The sequence below is a fragment of the Vidua chalybeata genome, chromosome 1, assembly GCF_026979565.1.
Source record: "Vidua chalybeata isolate OUT-0048 chromosome 1, bVidCha1 merged haplotype, whole genome shotgun sequence".
In the NCBI taxonomy this organism is placed as follows: Eukaryota; Metazoa; Chordata; class Aves; order Passeriformes; family Viduidae; genus Vidua; species Vidua chalybeata.
Genome location: NC_071530.1, coordinates 41,859,032 through 41,880,517, shown reverse-complemented (window position 1 = coordinate 41,880,517; position 21,486 = coordinate 41,859,032). Strand labels below are relative to the sequence as shown.

Genomic DNA, 21,486 nt, shown 5'->3' with positions numbered 1-21,486 from the left:
TCACTTTTAGGATAATTAAGAAAACTGTAATTTAAATTACTGGCTTTAGACTGCATTAATCAAATTTTCATTAATCATTGCTGTGACTTGAAGGAGCTATAAATATAAAGGAAAATAAGACAAATGAGAGTGGTTTCCGTATGATTCATTTTTATTATGTGATTTGTGCCCTCATCCCAATTTTTAGGTTACAAATCTTCAAAAATAAGTACTTCACTGCCATCAAAGAATTGTGGAGATTTTGAGCCATGGAAGATGGAGAAAAATGCAAGTGTGAGTTGTTAAATCTTTTGATTTCTGATCCTTTGGCACTAAATTTCTTATGGCTATTCAGACATGTATGGCTATTCCCCATGTATCAAGTCAAAAACTATGAATCTGTATATGTTTTTACACCTTTAACAGATGTTATCACTGAGCAAGTATAATTTCCAAGAAGAAAATCAGTGATGAAGGGACTGCTATTCACAGTGAAGTTTTCTTGATTTCTGTTTTCAGCTTAAGCAAAATCAGATAATGATTTTTGCTTTATTGGCGTTTGTAGAACTGAAAAGCAGACAAGGTTTCACATGTTTAAGACAGCCTGCTTTATCCATGATGCTGGGAAATGAAAAAAGGTTAAGGAAGTTGATGCCCCAGAATTCTCAGATGATGACTCAGAACTGTGCAGGAACTTGTCACCTTTCTCCATCGTCTCTACTCATTGTCTATCTCATTTAGCAGTTCTTGCATTATCCCTGTTTGTGGTCTTCAAGACAGGCTTTTGTTGTATTAGACACTAACGTGACATGACAAGGGATTGATCTTCATGTCCTTTGAAATGCTGCAAGTACAGTATAGAGATGAGGATTGTTTCAAAGGCTTAATTATAGATCACATTTTCTACTTTTGTTTATAGTTTGTAGATACTTTGAAATTAAAAAAAAACAAAGAAAGACCATGTTTGCTTTCAATAAATATTATTTGGCTTTTTCTGCTTGTTGTAATTTTATTTTATTCCAGGCTTCTCAGTCAGTCCAGCAGATCCTTGATGCACTTAACTTGCCCCATAAATACTGCAGATATTACTTCATGACTTCACGTGGGTGTGAAAGAAAAAAATGTTGGTTCTGTCACGTTCCAGGACAAGGGGATGAAAAGGTAAAACAAATTATTGAATTAAGGAAAAGATTCTAAATGTGAACACTTTTTGAAACCAAAGCATCATCTCCTTTGTTCAATTACATATGGGAAGTAAGTAAATCAATTAGAGACTGATGGATGAAAAAATTGTTCAGAAATTCTTCCTCTCAAGGTCTTCTAAAGTTTTCTTTAAAGCTGGTATAATTTTGAACTAGTAGATGCTTTAACACACATCAACAATTAGGCTGTACAAATACAGAGTAGTAGAATGGGCAGATTCTGAGACATTTCTATCCTGCGCATCAGAGACTTTAAGCGAACCTTTGCAAAGACTTGGTATGTACTGTTAAAGCCAAAAGCCATCTATGGTATATTACCTTCTGCATGTTTTGTGGAACAATTGACATGTTTGTTTTAAGATGCTGTAATCTCCTAAAGTAGAGCAACAATTCTCATAATATTTGCAAGCAACAATAGTTTTCCATTGATGGGCAAAGTAAATGTCTTTTCAGATCATTTAACAGAAGCATTTTGAGTTTAATGCTTCCAAGAAATGTGCAAGGCAAGCTAATGGTACTGTCAAGTAATATGATTTTTAAATTGGCTGTATGAAAGTTTTCTAAGTTAACTGGAAGCAAATAAAAACATCAAAGCAGGTAACCAATAACAAATGCCTAACTTGTCCTCATCAGGTCTTAAAAGATTTATTTCTTACCTGCTATCTTACTGTATGAGTGCAATTTTTATCATTGATGTCAGTAAGTAAAAAATTTCATAATCAAAATGTAAAAAAAAATAACTTGCAGTTAACCTGTTAGACATAATTGCTAAAAAAATAACACCTAAAGCAGCTTGTCCATCTTCCTGATACCTTAAATATACTGTGTTAGAATTTTTAAAATACATCAGTGTAATTTGGTTTTATTTTTCTTAATGTTTTCTATTTTCCTTTATATATATATATATATATAAAAAATCTGCTTTATATTTTTGTTAATGCTTTCTAACCCCTTTGAAATGGGGGGTTAAGGTATGACATCTTAAAAATCCCAAGATAATTTGAGAGTAGTTTTGTATGGAACATTTTTCCTTTTTTCTCAGGTGTGGTATATCTTTGGCAGGCTGTAGTGGATATTTGTAATTTTCAGCTAGTTTATCTGAATTATTGTGGTTTGTAGTGCTTCATTATATTACAGGCACATTAAAGAACTGTTTGCCTAAAACTGTTAAAAATCCATTTTATTTGATTTTATTTGTGGTGCAATACTCCAACAGACTTTAACTCTTCTACCCACCAAACCTAGCCAAACTTTTCTGGTAGTCTAAAAGTATACCTGAGTTTTGTTTGTTTGTGTATGCATTTATGTTTTTAGACCTGTCCATTTAAAAATGATAATAGGCCAAGCACCTCATGGTGGCACCAAAGTACATAAAAGAAAAACAGGTAAAGAAGCTATGAAGGCATCTAATCTTATACAGGAGGAATAAATCTCTTCAGGAGAACTGTTATGCAGACTTATAGTCCACTTGCTTAGAGCTCAGTGTTCTCAGTGATAATAGTCGCCAGAGTGTTTGAAGGGAAATACCTTTCCGCATTATGATATTTTTTCTTTTTCATTAAGTAACTGGTTGATGCTTTAAGTTATAACTTCCTATTATTTTATCACTTTACTGTTGTAGTTGATGGCTCAACACAGCAGTGCTTGAATTCATAAAAACATCATATGTTTTGAAAATGAGCATACCCTTGAGCTCAGCAAGTTGTACAAGTTACCAATTTTTGGGTTTTTTTCTTAAAGACGCTTCTCATTTTCAAACAGTGAAATCTGTTTTGTATTAGGTAAAGTAAACAAAAGACTGTTTCAAATACTTGCCAGAGTATTTAAAGGAAGGGTGGGTCTTAAAAGTATGTATCCAGCGATGGAGAAGAGGGTAAAGGAGGTGATGCTGGACTCTTCTCTGTGGTCCTCAGTGAAAGGGCAAGACACAGTGAACTTAGTACAGTAAATTGTTTTGCTCAAATGACACTTAAGAGTGTCACACAGGCAGTCATTTCATGGTTAAGTAAGTGGTTTCAAAACATGTTGTTATGCAAGCTGTATTTCTTTTTGTGATTTTATTTTAGCGTTGTGAACCTTACTCTTTTTTTTTTTTTTTTTTTTTTACTCCTATCCATTGAAGAAGTTTTTTACTTTCTGTGACTTCATACTCTCCTTTTCCTTGATCCCATGAACTTCCTAACTGGAAACAGAAAGGATATAAAATAGGAAGATTTCTTCCTTCATTAGTCTTGTCTTACAGCTTCAGGGCCTTGGATATATGTTTCTGTTGTGGTGGATTTTGGTTTTGTTTTTTTAATGTGGCTTCCTAAAGAAATGTGATTCTGCACTGTCGTTTTATTACTGTCTCTAAAGACCACTAAATGACCTTTGAACCTTTTGGTCAGTTTCAGCCACACTGAATAGGAACTGTGCATCTCAAAGCTCCCACAGCGTTCCTATAAGAAGGATCCTGGTTTTGATCTCACTGAGATAAAGGCTGCAGTATGGGAATTTCTCCCTTACTAGACAATAGAGTGGGCACTGACTGGGAGTTGCTGAAGTATTTTGTGAATTCCTGTGCTTGTTCTTCTGAATAAGCACCTCTGTGTTACTGTAGTAGGACCATGTCCTTAGTGGAGAGTTGGTTGGTTGTATAAAATAGAGACCTTTATTATGGTTTTATTAAATTGTCGTGGTAAATGAGTCATGGAACCAACTGATAGATGACAGAATAGTGTGATTTATACTGCCTTTTGAAAATAGGAATCCCTTTCATGTACCTTCATTCAAAACCTATTACAGATAACTCAAAATTTAAAGATTCTCACAGTTTTACATAGTCTGTGGGTGCAGTTACACCTTTCAAAATTGGAACAACTAAATCAACTGAAGCCTTCTAGAAGGTGTAAATGAATAACACATTTAGTTTCTTTTATTAATGTAATACAGCATGTCCCATAACTGAATACTACTACAACTGGTTGTCCAAGCAATTTCACTAATACTTGGAACAGTCAGAGCTCCAGATGCAATCTTGGCTTTTTTTGTGAGTCAGTCCAGAGAAGGAGAAAAACTAATTCCAAAAGGAAGCAAACTAATTTCCATACTGTAAGCATGTGCTAAAGTTTATTCTGGAAATGCCCTCAGCCCCCTGGGAGTGTAGATTTGGATTAAGTGTTAACCTGTTCCCAAGTGACACTTCACGTATATTAACGATCAAAAACCTGACATGATTTTCTGGAAGGTGTATCTTGGAGTATAGCTCAACATTGTAATAATGCTTCCAAATAAAAACAATAAGCTTTATTTATACTTAGATGTATAATTTTTGTATTCTTTGGCTTGATGATCTAAACAGGTTAATGGCTTTAAAATAAGATGTCTCGGCCATAAACCAGTATCTTCTGCTTTGATGAGAATTCATTTGCTGCATAATGAACTTCATGAGTGAATACTGTGTCATTTTGAAGTTGCATATAAAAATAAACCTGATTCAGTTATGTATTACCATGACTACTAATTTAGGGCATTTTCTGTCTCTTGATGTTCAACTATTTCACAAAATAGTATTAAATATGACCAGTTTACATTGTTGTGCAGAAAGACTGAATGTTCTAGAAGTGACAGAGAATTTCTAAAAGGGGGTGGGGGTTTTCCCTAACTTGGAATTCTAAGATATAATGTCAGTAGTTTTTATTTCTTCATCTGTAGAGATGGAGCAAAATATGTAAGCATCAAAAAGCTGACAGCTTAAGATGTTAAGACAAGATTGTTCCAATACTAAATAAGATTAGAATATCTAGGTATGGATTTCTTTTTTTTAGTCAATTCAATCTGCAGTGAAATGGCTCATTAAATCAAGTTAGTTCTGAGCTTTTTGTTCTGTGTCCTAATCAATGATTCTTTGGGACAGTTGGTGTTACCAGCTTCATTTCTGGATGAGTTTTTGATTTCTTAGTGGGTACGTTCATGGAATTTTTACTTACCACATTTCATTTTCACATTTTTGCTTCCCTTTCTTTGTTTACAGTCTGCCACATTTATACTAATTCTGAAATTCTGCATTTTCAAATTCTCTTTTTTTTCTTTTTTTTTTTTTTTTTTTTTTGTTTGCTATGCGTATATACATAAACATGCAAACATCTGTGGTTCCAGCAGCCTCTTTCCTGAGCATCTGCATTATTTTTCTGTTTGATTTGCTGGCTTTTTGACAGAACCTTTGCCTACATTACCCATTACCTTCTTATATCATTTATCAGTATGTATGGCTTACATGGAAGCAATGTAAAGCTCATTATATAATAGAACTCATGCTTGGAGTAGTTCTTTTGTTTGGCATAAACTGAAGTTACATTTTACTATATTTTTTTTCTTTTTTTTACAGATTTGCATGGCAATTCTTAGGACATACATTAGTATCAAAGAATCAGGCCTCCTGAAACGTGCAGGTATGGTATAATAGTAGCTGTTGATGTATCTTTGTTACTTAGCTTATTTAAAGCAAATTAAATAGGCTGTCAAAAGAGAAATGGTTGCCACTTCAGCAGTGAATAAAAAGTTCTTCAAATGAAAGAATACATTCAATCCCTGCATTTTATTAGTTCAGTTTCCCAGTAAGGCTAGAAATTTAGATAAGCACTTACCTCAAGAGGTTCTTAGAAATCTTATTTCCAAATAAAATGAACATACCTGACTGTAACTAGACTTGGGACTAGAAATATGTAAATAGGGCAGGGAGGAGGTTTAACAGAACCTGAATTTTATTAAGATGCTTTTGAACACTGTCTTCGTTTGAAGAGACAGGAGTCTGTGAAGGAAGGCAAGGGCCTCCCATGAAATGGAAAAGGTAAACCCCCTCCCTCCAAATTACCACAATTTCAAAATAAAAAGGCTCTCAGGCAAAGATATGGGAATGGGAATAACAGTTCTTTACTAGGAAAAAACTAAATTAAAAAAAAATGTAATTAGTACAAACAAAACTACGATAGAGTCAGAAACCTGACTATCACTGATGAGTGATAGTCCAGTTAAATGGTGGCTGCTCCTCCTGCTCCTGGAGTGGCAGATGAAATGCTGTTGAAGCGATGATCCAGTAGAAGGGTGTAGTTTTCTCTGGAGGTCTGGGGATAGAGTAGATGGGCCTGGTCTTCCTCTGGGAATCCAGTGAAGAGGCTGAGGCTGAGCTGCTGTCTCAAGAAATGCTGATTTTATGCAGGTAGGGATGCTTGGCTCCTCCCTCTGGGTGGAGCATCTTACAATGGGATGATGTAACTTTATCAGTCATGCAGTGAGCCGTTCAATGGCACATTAACAGAAGATATCTCTCCGGAGGGAGACATGGTTCTTGGAAAAGATAAGAAAACTGCCTAACAGATGGCAAATAGAATATATGCTTGTTTTACAAGCCAGGACAAACACCCTGGCCAAACATCAAAAACCTGAGAATGGAAGCTCTTCAAATTAAGTGTTGCTACTGCACCCACCCCCAACAGCTTTCATTTAGTGGTTACACCATATATACAAACGATTATGATTAACACATTTTAGGGACTGCAGTTCATTCAGATCCATCTGAGCTTTTGAGTTCAGTCAGAAAGGGCTTTTGTTTAGTTTTTACTCTGGACAGTGATTCCTTTTATACTGGTCCTGAGCAGTCTTTAAGTTTTTGAAAGCTTAGAGTGTAGGAGAATGAGAACGGGGAATTGAGTTGCACTGTGTGCTGCAGTGTTATCGTGCTGAGCACATGAGTGTTTTAATGTGGATAACACTGGATACCAGCAGGCCACAGTATGTGTTTGTCAAGGAAGAGTGGCACTGGAACAGATTGTACGACCATCCACTGTAACACAGCACTTCCTAGAGCTTCCTGTCTGTAAAGGCCTTAATACCTTGATGCATGTACCAAATCTAACTTGGGTTTGTGCATTCTTCTTGTGCTGCACCAAAGCAGCTAACTTTCTGGGAATCTACAGGGCCTACAGTGCTCATATTCATACATATTCATAACATATTTCAGAATAGTCAGTCTGGTTCTGGTAAGGTTAACACTGTATTCAAACTGGATCCTTTCACCCATATTTCTCCTATCCCTGGTCTGTAGTATCTTGGACAATTAAGACACTCTGTCTAAAAATAAATAGTTAGCATCAATTAACCCCAAAGTGAAATTCAATTTAATTGCTTTTTCAGTCCAGATATTTGTGAAGTATTACAAAGAAGTTACTCCTGGTGTGGATTTTGCTTCTGAAGTGCTGAATGATCTTCTTGTTTCATTGCTCAACAACAGCTTGTTGCAGGAAGTATTTCAGATATTGAATACAATTGTACAAATCAAGACACTGGTAGGTGACTTTGTAGTATTTTTTAAATCTTAGTTTCATAATTTTAGTTTCTGAGTACTATGTGATTTATAGTAATAGGTTTGTTTTTCTCTGATACTCAAATCTTGGGTGAGGGGAGAGATTCAGAATATCCTATTATAAAATCTCTAAGCTTTCTAATTTAATAGAGTTGCAAAACTGATTGTGGTTTTTTTGTCTGTATTAGCCAGCTGTAGATGTTCTTCTGAAAGTTTTTGAGCATATGGCTTCTTTGAATATAAGAAATGCTGTGCCTACATTAATCAGTACCTTCTGTAAGGTATGAGTTTCATTTGTACTACTGCTGCTTGTTGGAATTTCTGAAATACATCACCTCTTTGAAAACTCAAACATATCAATTTAAAAACCAGCACTGAAATAATATTAAAAGTCTTATTGTGAGTTGCTGAATTTGTGGTATCAATTTTCATTTATTCCTTTGTTTTTGACTGTGTTTTTCCCAGTGTTGTTTGCGACTTAGCTCTGAAGATGCATTAAGTCATCAGAACTTTTAATATGCTTACTTTTCTTACCTTGTTTGATATTACAGCTCATTGATGCTGGTATGTTCCTTGAGTTAGAACATTTGGACTACATTATTAAGTTACTTCGCCAATTGCAAGTTTCCAGTTGGGAAATGAGTACTGTTTTGAACATAAAATCCAGGTATGTCTTTAAGGAGCTATTTCCTAATTATAACTGCCTAGCTCCTTCTTCAGCATCTATTTTTATAAATTTATGTAGAACCTTTAAAAGATGTGTTGGATGAAAAAACTATCATATCTTGCCTAATTACATTTTAAAGTGCTGTCAATCTACTGTGTTTCAAAGATCAAGCATTATTAAATCAAAATTTAGATTCTGACCACACTTACTAGTTTTTTTCCATATCAATCATCATTGTACAATTTGCTGCCAGCTGTGATAGAAGTTATATAGCTAGCCAAATCAGAAACACTGTGGTTTAATATATAGTTTATAATATTAATATATCATTTACCCACTTAAGCAAATGGTACTTCTGCAATAAACAACCCTTTTAGGATTAGTTATAATCTGAAGTAGTTTTCTAGTTTCCTTTACAGTGTGACTATGTAAACATTTGTGCCAGCACTCCTAGGGAGGAGGGTAATTTTTTGAGTACTGCTGGGATATGCTGGACAAAATGTTAAATCTGTTCAAAAACTGCTAATACTTCCCCATCTCTTGCACAAGATTGTGATCCTTTTTCATTTTTGCATCATATACACACACAAGTTGAGAAACTAAATTTGTGATTCATAAATATACCTTTGATTCTTAGTGGAAACCAAATATGCAGAGTGAAAAGAGTTCTACTCAATTATTTGTTTAATACATGCAATAATTTCCTTTGGCAAGATTTTAAATGAGCATTTTCAGTGTGCAGTTGGTGTAATGTGAAGCAAATAGGATCAAAAATCACATCAGTTTAATGTTCATATGTGATAATTTGTTGTTCAATAGGTTATGTTAAAATTCATGTATTCTTTTTTTTTCATATGGAAGATTTAAGGAAAGATATTTTGAAAAGACATGGATTTTTGACTTCAACTTGGCAGTGGCTGAAATTCAGGTACAGTATGTGCATTCTTTATGACTTCTTTTATACCTACATGAAATAGCAATTTCTAGACATATTTTAATTAGTGGGCTTTATTATCAAGTATAGTGAGCTTATGCAAAACCATGTTTGGGAAGGCTTGACATGCAGGAGAAAACTGTCTTTGGCCTTTCTGTAATGTCAATATTTTGATTTACACACTTGTAGTTTTTTATCTTCATTTTGCATCAAATTCAAAGATTTTGTAACTTTAACCAATTATTTCCTCTACTTTACATTTGTTGTGCTTTTAACTGATAGTGGTACATCATTCCTCACCAAAAATGTATTTAATACATTATTTAGCAGATAGAATTCATATCTGGTATAAAAACACACAATTGTAAAAGCAATTAACAACATTGAGCAGTATTTTAAAGAATAAGAAAATATTGTAAAACATTTTTTATTTGGACACTTGTGTCTTTCATATTCAAGGTCAGATTACTCATTATGAACAATTATAATATAGTTTGCATATTATCACACATCCTGTGTAGATCCAGAGATAGGAATATAAAAAGGGAAAAAACAGTACTGATTTTTTTGCTCCTTTAACACCAAAGTCATCAAGTGATCTGGCAAGCAAACGACTAATTCATATAGAAAATAACCATAAATTCAGTGTGCATCATGGGAAAAATACTGAATTAATGCCAGTTCCTAAATAGGATGAATAAGGTATGAGCTTTCTCAATTGGGGTCATGACATGAAAAAAGGAATTTAATTTCTTGAGGGATAGAAGTAATTAGCAGTCCATGCAAGTTTGGCAACATGTAGCTGCCATATGAACATGAAGGTTCTTGGCAGTAGCATTTAATCTGCATTTTTTTCTCCTTTAAGTCTATCCCAGGTACATATCTCAAATTTCACTATATTTTCTGTTTGGTTTTCTGGAAGCAGCTTTGCTTATATTTATCATTTGCCTCCTTTACAGCATTGCAAGGAAAAAAGGGATTGGACCAAGCTGGGAGCTTTGTATCTTAATGCAAGAACTGGATGTGAACATTTTGAGGATCTTCAGAAATTGTTTTTATCTATTGCTGAAATTCTAACCAAAGATTCTGAGACAGACAGGCCAGGAGTCCCTTTTTGTGATTTTGCTGATACAGGTAAAATTAAGATGCAAGAAGTGCTTTTTGTAGATGTTTTAAAAGAGATAAAAAATAAATTAATATAGTTTTTTTGATTATTAGTTAATTTTATGTTACAATATTCTGAATCTTTTGAGGTGTAAATACAGTCAGCTGTAATGTTCAGTACAAGCAATTTTCCAGTTGCTTTATTTTAGAAATAAAATGCTTACACTTAAGGAAGATTCTGAAGGAGGAACAGTAAAGTTTTGTGAAATAAAAAGAGAACCCAGAATTCATGATATTTCAATAAAAATGGCCTGTGCTCAGGACAATGACAAATATATTTAAGTATTTTCATGTAAAGTGTCACATGAAAATGTTACATTATGTTAATAGCATAAATAAGCTTAATGCTGTAAGTATATATATACTTGTGTATTTTAATAACACATTGAAGAGGTTACATCAGGTATATAATTTGTACTTTTTTTTTGGTAAGTTTGATTTTTAGAATTATTTTATTCCCCAAAGAATCAATGGTTCCTGCAAGGGCTGGGTGCTCAAGAACCCAATGTTTTAATAGTTCTGGCAGGTTTTCTTGCCTCTTTTTTCCCTATGCCACTTCATTTGCATATCTGTATCATTCTTCCTAATGAGTTTTCAGATTACTAAGACTTGGTGAAGTGTCAGTGGAATATTAAATCATTTTGCAAAGGATTACTTAGATATTTTTCAACCTGTATTATCTACTAAAACATAATGAATATTTATTCCAGATATGTGACATATCCTTTCTGACCACAGACTTTCATATCATAAAAAAGCTTCCATTTGTGACACAGGTTGAAGATTCTGTTGGAGCTTGCAACTTAGTCTGTCTTTCCGAGAGCAGTGGTCTCCCAACTGATAGGCACCTCCATCAGTAAAAAAATTTTGAGCAGTGACCCATAATTTATTTAATTATATATTACATACATGTACTACTACACCAATATATTAAATTCTCTATAAACCATACACAAAAACAGGAATTACAAATACGAGATAAATATTAAACAAATGCTGTATTTTAAAGTATTTTACTTATTTTTATTTTCCAATAGTCAAAAAAATATTACCTTCCCACTGCTGAACGGATTGTTGTACTCACACCCTACTTTGAGACCACTGCTCAAAAATTCTAACAGTGCTTCCAAAGAGGTTGTAATTACTCAGTTCTGCAATTACCAGAATTTCTTTGTGGTGCCAGCAAACGTAAAGCTTACTTTACAAATAATGATGTTACAAAATTATGCCATTACATGTCCAAGCATTTTATGGATGACTTAGACTACTATGAAAATTTGTCTGAATAAACTATAGTTATTTACCCTACTTCTGATGTTAAGACTTAGGAAGTTGCTACTTTCAATGGCAAATATTTCAGAAAATGTCTTTAGTATTTTCACAATTACTGTGTTTTTGAAATGTGTAATTTCTTTAAAACTGCATTTGCATGTTAAATAAATAAATAAGCCTTATTCTTTTTCTTTCCAGTAATGAAAAATTCACAGCATAATAAAGCAGACAGACTTTTCATTGGAAGGACTGGGATAAGCGTAATGTATTCGTATCACAAAGTACTGCAGTGGATAAAGGTATGCAGTGCTACAGGAACCTGACTGGAAGAAAAAGAGAAAATGAATTAGTAATTTCTCTTCTGGATATTAAACTCTAGTTTCTCTAGTGGAATGTCTGGGTGTGCCACCTGCCTCCCTGCCATCTTAGTATTTCCCAACTGTCCAGCTGGATCAAAGCATTTTACTGTGCCTTTCTGAGCAGTAGTCTTCTGTGGAGGCTATCATAACTTGGTCTTACAACATAGAAATTGATTGCTCATGTTCATTTTGTGATTTTTCTGAGTTGATGTTGAACCTGAACTAAGAGACAGGTCTTCCTGAGATTCTGGGGTGAAGTGCTGATGGGATTATTTCCCAGAAACATCACTTTCTTCCGCCTGGCAATCATGTTGCATTCTGAGACCTCCCAACCGATATTTAGGGAAGTTTGGGCAATTTCCTGCACTGGTGCTTCTGCATCTGACCTCAAATAGAATGGATAAGGCCAGGAAGACAGAAAAGCAATATGGCACGTCTGCACTTGGTGAACTGCCTGTTCCCCAGAACTGCTGAAGTGCTTTTCTTCCACTGCATCTAAATTTCTAAGTTCCATGATTCTTGCAAAACTCAGACATCACAAAGAAATACCTTTACAGTCATATCTTTGCTGTCAAATATTACACAGAGCCAGGGCTAAGAGACTAGACTTTTGACTGGATGTTTTGCATTCCTTAGGCCTCAGGCAGTATTGGTCATAATTTCACTGCAGCAAGATTCGTTTCAATATTAAATTTGTCTTTTTCTTCCTGGAAGGAACCAGTGCATACTAGACTCGATCTCTTATAGAAAGCAACATGAAAAGTGATAGCATAAGAAGTAATATAAACCTCCCCAGTGATTTTAGATTGTGTTTTGGTCAGTGATCCCATTCTGAACTTGAGCCTGATCCTTTCAGCTAATAATTATGATGTTCCTCATCCCCTACAAGGTGATTTCTAGCATGCACTTTTATGAACAGAAGCAAATGCTCTCATCCCCTTTTGTCTCTTGAAGTTTTGGGTTGGCTTTTCTTTGTGAATTGCCCTCAGGGAACCATTTCTGGTTCTCATTGAGGAATTAAATTGTCTTTTGTACGATTGTCTCTAGGGGATGACCTTCAGGAATTCTGTTATGTAAAAAACCTGTACACTGCTCAGTCTGTTTCCAGGGTCAAGCCAAGTCACAGGAGATACTTGGTAGAAGTGCTTAGTCTAGAGATAAGATACCTGTTCCGATGAACCGTTAATTCTGCAGCATTGGCTTCATGAGTTGAATGGTCTTCAGCAGGTCCCTTTCAAGCTGCAGCACAGCGTGGTACTGTTTAAGAGTAAAGGGAAGGAGAGAGTGTCTTTGCATTAGCATTTGAGTAATACTGCACTAGAACTCTAGGCATTTTTGTTCCACAAAACCTAGCAGTTAGAACAGTTAAGATACTCCTCACCACAGAAGAGAGAATCTGAATTCTTGGCATTGAGGAGTGGTAGTGCTCACATGCCCACTGAAGAGTTTAGTTTGGCTTGGGTTTTGGCTGTCTTCTTCTTCTTGGCATAATGTTTGTGTGCCTTCAGACATTTTAGCTGTTTTCCAATCCATCTTAAGGGAGAGCCTTATCTTGGATTGTACAACCCCTGATATTTCAAGGAGATTCATCCTCATGTCCTAATTTCAGAGGTGCAAGGTGTGAAAAGCACATGTAGTGTTATCCTTGTACAACACGAGTTACTAAAAGTAGATGCTTCTTACAATAGTATTATTTCTTTCATGTCTAGAGCAAAAGGTCTTTATTTCTTTGAGAGTGTTGTGTTAGGTATCAGACCTACTTCTCAAGAGATTACTGATCAAGATCCTCAAAGAGCTTTGTAGAAAACCATATTAGAGTGGGAATGAGGCTCTTCTCTGAATGATTTTTATCAGAACTGGCAGATCCCAAATTTATGTCTGCTTCAGGAAGCAGAATTCTTACCTCTCTCCACCTGTTTCACTCCATTATATATCTAAATATCAGATAAATCCCTAATCCTGGGGTGATATGCTAGTATCTGCTTGGTCCATGTCTTTTTTGCCCAAAGGTAGTCCAGAAAGTAAGGTAGTAATGAATTTGCTCTTCCTGCTCTGCCCAAATTAATTTTGGCTTTAGGACCTGCCCTGTGCTGTTTTATGAATATGTTGGACTGCCTGAAACTCTAAATGTGCTTTTCATATCATTTTTCCTTTAAGAACATCAAACCCCTTTATTGCAGAGCTTTGGTGGCTCTTGGGGGTAAAATATGTATGCTGCTTGGTCCTGAAGAGAATTTTCTTTATAAGAGGTAAGGAAAGTTCATAAAACAGATGTACTTCAAAAAAAAAAAAAAAAAAAGCAACAAACAGCCACAAAGTTGTTAAGATGAAGTTTCTGTAGAAAACCGGTCTAAATATCAATCTAGAATCAGATGATAAAATTGTTGGTTGTTACAGTGTTGGCCAGATAGGCACAACTTCTTCCAGTTTATTGTCCTGCTGCTTACAATCATCAGTGTTTTCTTTGACTTACGCTGGAATAATTATTTCAGTTTAACAATTATGTGTCTGCTGCAAAATGAAAATTCTCTGTATGAGTTTTTAGAATTTGTAGATTGTGTAGTACTGAATGAAATAAAAATAAATGTTAAACCAAAGTAAGCACATACAAATTAATTACAAAGTATATTAAAAATACTGTGTTGAACATTACATAGTAGAAATAATGTTACGGGTAATAGTGTGTTGTGAACTCTTCAACAATAGGTTGGTAGAGTTTTTTTGTCTACATAGTAAAAAAACCCTAAACTCTTCATTTGAAATTTTACTGTATTTCACTCCGACTCAGCTTGGAACAGAAAACTGCATCAATACTTATAAGTCTGTGTCACCAAATCAAATCTGTTCTATTTTATGTAAATATACTCTGTGTTTGCTGATACCATTGTTTTCTCTGACTTTCCTTCTTTCCCTCTCCCTTTTACACCAGGGAAGGAAGGTTTTGGATAAACTGCATAAGCTACAGATACGTTTTACACTCTTGAAAGGACTTGTAGGTGCAGGGAGATCAGCATCCAGATGTCAGATTGTTAATAAAGCCGCAGAAATCTTTCTTTATTCTGGAAATTTGGATGGAGCAACAAGGGTATTGAGAGGTAAGCCTGTCTAAATTTTGAATTAAATTTGAACAGTTCACTTCTATGACAGATTTCAGATAAAAGTTACAGGCTGGTCTGTGCTACTAAATACAGTCAGTAATACTGAGGCAACAAAGGAAAGGTGATTATCTTACTGGCTAGTATTCTTCTTTATATGTATAAGAAATATTACAACTAATTTTTTCAGATGTTTTCACAGTATTCTACTACCAACACCATTTTATCTAAAAATCTGCCATAATGAGGGAGGAGTGCAGCTTGGAAAACGATGCTATCCCATGCTAGGAGTGTAGTTTTCCTTTGAACCAGGGGACATTCAGTGTCAAATTTCTGGCTTGGATCGATGCAATGTTGCTTTGCACCTCACAGTATCCTCATTTAATATAATTGCTTTAGAACACTACTGTATTTCTGTAATTATTACATATGGCTTTTTGGAACTCTGATCTGCTGAAAAGAGAAGAAATTCAGAAGTAAAAAGAATAGAATGTATGCTGTAAAGTGATATTGAGGATGTAAATTTGCTGTTCAGTTTTACAGCTATACATAGATACATACATATCTATATATGCCACTGACAGTCCATTTTACTGCAGTGATATTTCACAAAAGGGGTGATTTACAATATAAAGGTTCAGAGAATCAGTCTAAGGACTATTGGTCATGAGGAACAAATTATTAATAAGTTGAGCTGCACTTTCTGTGCATTTCTGAAGTTTGTGTCATGGCACAGTTTACAGTACATTCTTAATGGCCCAAAGTCTCAACATCCACAAGTTCCAGTTCCTAGAAATAACTCTGCACTGTTGTCTGCCACAGAGTCAGCGTGGATCACTGATGCACCATTGTGGCCCTGTGATAAAATAGACATCCTCAATCGACATAATCTGTTATGTGCAATAGTGCACAAATACTTGAGGAAGAGTTTGTACAGGCAGGCATTTGAAGTTCTGCAGAACTTACCGGGTTTGCAGAAACATTCTGGTAAGTAAAGAAAAAGATACTATGTAAAGAGCTAAAAATATAACAGATGGTTCTGTGCTGTTCTTGTAGTGTTTTCTAGCTAAAATTTGTTGAAGTAGTAAGATGGTTTTATATAAGCCTGTTTCTGTTTTCCAGAGAGCATAGTGTCAGTTAAATATGTGTTGTGCTCTGCAGCTCTTGCTGCACTTGTGCACACACACTTGGATGTACACACACACACCTTGTCCTCTTTTGCTCAGTTACTACACAGGGCAACAGGAAAGACCCATTAAAATTTTAAGGATCTATACAGTCTATACAGTGAGATAAAATAGGAATATTTTAATTTTATTTTACCTTAATTTCAGGTGAATGAGTTGGGGATATTTTCTTTAACTGAGCTAGCTAACCTAAGCATCTCTTACAAACCGTGTTAAGAACCAAGTACTCTTTAAGGCTCAATTTACCTGACAAATTTTGGATGAATACTTCATAATGAGATATGTAGTTACTTAGGCTCCCCTAAGGAAACTTCAGCTGATTCCTGTGTGTAGGTCTCAGTCTGCTGCCACTTTCAGGTATGTTAGGAGAGATTGGTTGGGAGACCATCTACTTTAGAAAATACTGAAAGGTTGTAGTTCTTCGAGTTATGAGGTAAATACAGCAAGGCTGCTCAGTCCTGCCAAAAAGGTGACAGTTCAGAGTAAGAATAGAAGCAGAAAACCAAGGGGAGTTTTATTGATGGAAATCTTAAATTTGAGAGATCAGATGAAGATTATGTTTATAGGCTTGGGCACGTGAATGTATTTTTATGTGATTCTATTGGTTTTGGCAGCAAATTGTTACTTGAACCTTAACACTTGTCCTTCACAATGTCAATGAAGTACTGTATGAAAAGACTTTTGATGAACAAAGCATTCATGTTATCCCAACCTTGTTCCATCTTGCCGATAGGAGCAAGAGTTCTGATTTAGATACTGATTGAGAAATGATTCTTCAACTAGATTTGCATTTTGATTAATTCAGTAGTTAATATTTTCAATTTCATTTCAGATATTATAGATGCTTCTCAATACAGCTGCCTTTTTAACGAGCTGATAAATGCCTGTTTTGAGAACAAGAACCTTGGGGTCTCATCTTCTGCAGTAGACTTCATGCTTTCCAAAAAAATTGCTATTGATTTTGTTTTACTTAGAGGATTAATCACAGCTTTGGGAAGAAGTTCTTTATGGTCCAAAGCTAGGACCTATTACAAAAGTAAGTTGTTTCTTAAACAGTATCCTCCCCTTACATTCTTTAGATAATGTGCTCACAACATTTCAGCATGAGTTACAAAAAAAAAAAAAAACAAAACAGTACTGTCTGTGTCATTCTCAGGAATTTACTTGTAACCAAAAATACTTATTAGGAAATGGTGAGTTGAAAATAAGAATCAGTGCATACTACCTGGCATGAAATAAATATAATTGTGATAAAATTAATTTTTTACATTCAATTTCAGAATTTCAAGTATGTGAGCTCTGAAATGGTTGAAAAGTGCATCTTCGCATTTTCATCTGGGCAAATTAGATTTCCTGATACTTCTCTCTAGAAGTGTACCAGCATCTCTGTGGTGGTAAAATTATTAATATTTAAGATTTGAGAAGTCTGGCTCATTATTTTGTCCTAACTATAAGAAAATTCATTTCAGCTAAAAGCTAATAGTCTGTACTGGTTTTCAACTCCCCATTTCTGAGCTAAGATAATACTGGGTGCACCACTCTGGATAGGGTCTCTCCATATGGTCACATTATTTACTGTTTGATTCTATCTTTGAATCGTTGAGGTTAGCAGACTGCTTTAAGAGACCATCCTTTCTGGGACGGATACTTTGTTTTGTCAACATTGGAATTAGTGTTTTTCCTCATCTCTTTTTTTTTTTTTTTTTTTTCCTGAAATGCTGTATATGTTGGGTTGCTGGGATCACTTGACAGAAGAGAAGGGAACAAAGCAGGAGATGCTGTTCAAATGTTCTCTCACTTTGACCATGATGAACAGCTTCTGTCTGACCTGCCTAAGTTGTACTTGTGTTATCACAAATTTGCTGTCCCCAGACTTCTGACAGAGCTTTTTAATCATAGCTGGTAAAACTCATTGAAAAAAAAAATTCCAATATTTTACAACTGTGAATATTACATGCAAATGCTGTGTGCTGGGTTCTCCAATCAGGCCATTTCATAGGTGAAATAATAAAATCCATTAAGGCTTTGGGGTTGGTGTTTTTCCACATTTAGTCACACAGAAGAAGATAGATCTATGTTTAGTATTGGTAATCCTAATTCCTCATTTTCTGCATTTACTCTCAGATGCTTTATCACTGGGTTGCTACCCAGAGCTGCAGGGAAATTTATATCACAAACTCCTGAAGATTCCCTTTTACCTGTCTGAAGTTGAGATGCTGTTGGCCATTGAAGTATTTCTTGTTTCAAATGCCAGTGATATTCAAAGTTCAAGGACTACTAGTCAGACTCTTCAAATAATACTGAAAAGGTTTGTTGTCAGATATGTACCTTTTTGATTGTATTTATTCATGTGATCATGTAAGTAATAGATCTTATTTTCCTTATCCTTCCCAAAGAATACATCTCTTCCTTTTGTTCCTTGAATAAGTGAGAAGTTTTTTTATCTCTTGTTCCCATGTGTATGCTACTGTATATCTGTTTGTTTTCTTAAGTAGTAAGTTCTGCTCTTGCAAAAAAATGTAGGTGTGTCACTTAGGCACAGCCTTGTTCCAAAAGTAATTGCATGCCAAAACTGAGTAAACCTTATGGATTCAAGCATGTACATGAATTCTTGCTATATCCGGTTCATGAAATGGTTTGCATTCCTTTACTGAATCTTCCAGCCCAGAGACATTTTTTAATTAAATGTGCTGTGAATATTGCAGAGCTACTTTGCACTGGTATTAAAGCTTACTATTTTTCATTACCATTAAAGATGTTAAAAATACACTTTCTGTAACTTTTTAATTCTTCAGAAAAATAATATAATCTGTCTAGAAATTAGCATAATGTTTATCAGTGAAAAATACAAGGCCTTATTTTAATGTTTTTGTAATTTTCCTGCCAGTATAAAGTGTTAGACAAGTGACGCATAGGCCTGTATGGTACCTAATTTTATATTTGTTAAAATTCCCTTACAGATCTGAAGATACAGGTCAGAATAACAGTGCCTATCACGAGGCAGTGGAGAGGCTGATCCAGGCGGCTCATTTATCTGATCCAAAGTTTTTCCTTAAGCGTTTGACAATGAATGTTAATATGGAAGAAGTTTATAGACTGGAGCATTCATCTGCTCTAAAATGGCTTCAGGAGAATATGAAATGGGCTGAGAAGGTCTGGCTGTTCCAGTAGTTACTAAATAGTTTCCACTGTGTTCGGAGTGTGCCTTACTGATTTACAGCAAGGTTTCAAACTCAAGTTGTGGTTTTAAATACTGTATTGATGATAATGCAGATAGTAGCACAGAAAGAGCAATTTTTTCCCTATCACACTGACTTATATAGATGTTCACAATGGCATCACCAGATAATGAGGAAGCTGCAGCCTCAGAACCTACATTCTCCATTCTTACAAAGAATTAGCACTTGGCTTGTTTCTCCCAGCAGATAATCATATAAGTGTAGTATAAGCATAGATAAAAGTGTAGGTAAGTGCACTGGTTGAGTGCATCTACTGTTCTTGAGTGAGACATTTTCCACATTCATTCATAGTCTGTAGAAGTAATACCTATTTCCTTTTGTCTGCCTCACAGTAACTTGTGAGATCATTGTCCCAACTATTTGCACCTTATATCTTAATTGCTTTGCTCCAAAAGCCCAATAAAAAGCACTGAGAATAAAATAAGTTCAAAATCACTTGAGACATGCCTGATTTAGGATACCTTTCTTCACAGAACTGAGAGCCTACACATTGCTCACAGCTGAAGGTTTAGTTTCTTGTAACTAAAGCATAATAATGTGGTTTGGAAGACTTACCACAATTTTATTTCAAAATATTGATAATTTTGAGAGTTTCAAAAAGTGGGACAGAGGTGAGAAGCTGGAAGTAGGACCTTGACAGTTTTATGGTGTTTTATAAAGAGCAATGGGGGAGGAAGGGGAGCATTTTGGAGGAGTTGTTAAGTTGTTAATAAATGTTTTTTAGTATTTCTATAAAGCATTCAAAATATCTGAGTCTGTATTGTCATTAAATTATTTAATTATATTCAGATTCCTGTAATGAACCCTCTTAGATATGCAGCAAGATAGGCAAGCAGCAAAGTAGAAGTAGAGAGTTTAATATCTTGTAACCACTACAAGAGCCTGGAGAATGATACACCGCATGAGGAGGTTAAGAAAGTGTGAAATCAGTCAGACTATGCAGTTCTTCATCACACCAGAGCACAAAATGTAGCAAATGCTCATGAATAAATTGGGCTGAAACTCCCAGCAGCTGTGGAGATGGCCAGCTTCCAGCTTTAACTGGAAGTGGAGGCTACAGCCAGGGTTACAGGCTGTGCTCAGTTCACTGAAGAATTCACATGGATGTTAGTAAGAGTTTCACTTGAGGAGAAATAATAAAATTAAATACCTCTGCTGTAGTAGGAGAAGTTTAATTACTAAAGTCTCAGTGTCATACTCCTCAGCTTAGTAAACTTTAGCCACAGTAAAAGCAATTATTCACATTTTTTGTCCTTTCACATTCTCCAGATGCATCTTGCATCTTTGTGGTTTTATTGGAGAAGGGTTTTTTTGCAAATCCAGCTTTATGTTTTTGAGTCTACATTGCTGCATAACTTTTTTTTATTTACTAGAATGATGTGTAGTATCAGAATGATACTGACATGATTGTCTCAGAGTTCTGGACCATTGCATGTGATAGGATTGGAGAAACGGATGCTATTTTTTGACCTTCCACAGACCAAGGACCAAAACAGAAAAAAAAAAAAAAAAAGAGTAAGGAGAAAACAGTTCCAATTGCCACTTGTAGCAACTTAGAATTAAGAAGCAAGAATGTTTAAAATTCTCTGTTAGGGCTCAAGACATCAAAATACAAACTTTTTCAGATGATAATTTTATCTGGTATAGAACAAGCTTTCCATTTAGAAATCTGTGCAGCTCTTGCTGAGCTAGTGGGATGTGTTCTGGGTGCGGATAGGGAATATCGTGAAGCCACAGTAGTACTCCCATGAGCACAGTAAATGTTGAGACTTAGATAAAAAGCAGGAATTAATTCCTGAGCTGGGGCAAGATGGGGGTGCTCTGTTTGAAAATGTGTACCCTAAGCAGGTGGAGCTGATACCTGGCACTGGCACTTGCTGATGACCTCTCCCAATTTATTTTATTCCTCATCAAGTTAAAATAAATTCCAGGTGAAACAAACAGCATGCTTTTCTGTTGACCCAATTAATCTTTTTTCATTTACATAATTGTCCAGCCAATTTGCTTACATAACTGATTGGCTTCTGTTGGGAAGTGAAAAACACACT

At 35.2% G+C, this 21,486-nt stretch overlaps 1 protein-coding gene across 1 annotated transcript in view; it reads left to right on the top strand.

Moving 5' to 3' along the window:
- TOPAZ1 (testis and ovary specific TOPAZ 1) overlaps positions 1 to 20,909 on the top strand; it is a 38,321-nt gene extending 17,412 nt beyond the window's left edge. Inside the window, exons 7-20 of the mRNA XM_053946245.1 lie at positions 188 to 273; positions 1,003 to 1,140; positions 5,548 to 5,611; positions 7,353 to 7,504; positions 7,710 to 7,802; positions 8,073 to 8,188; positions 9,050 to 9,116; positions 10,082 to 10,256; positions 11,757 to 11,857; positions 14,847 to 15,012; positions 15,835 to 15,999; positions 17,032 to 17,235; positions 18,324 to 18,507; positions 19,160 to 20,909. Coding sequence (XP_053802220.1) covers positions 188 to 273; positions 1,003 to 1,140; positions 5,548 to 5,611; positions 7,353 to 7,504; positions 7,710 to 7,802; positions 8,073 to 8,188; positions 9,050 to 9,116; positions 10,082 to 10,256; positions 11,757 to 11,857; positions 14,847 to 15,012; positions 15,835 to 15,999; positions 17,032 to 17,235; positions 18,324 to 18,507; positions 19,160 to 19,370 — 1,922 coding nt within the window. The 3' untranslated portion in view covers positions 19,371 to 20,909. The remainder of the gene's footprint in view (positions 1 to 187; positions 274 to 1,002; positions 1,141 to 5,547; positions 5,612 to 7,352; positions 7,505 to 7,709; positions 7,803 to 8,072; positions 8,189 to 9,049; positions 9,117 to 10,081; positions 10,257 to 11,756; positions 11,858 to 14,846; positions 15,013 to 15,834; positions 16,000 to 17,031; positions 17,236 to 18,323; positions 18,508 to 19,159) is intronic.
- The last annotated feature ends 577 nt before the right edge of the window (positions 20,910 to 21,486 follow it).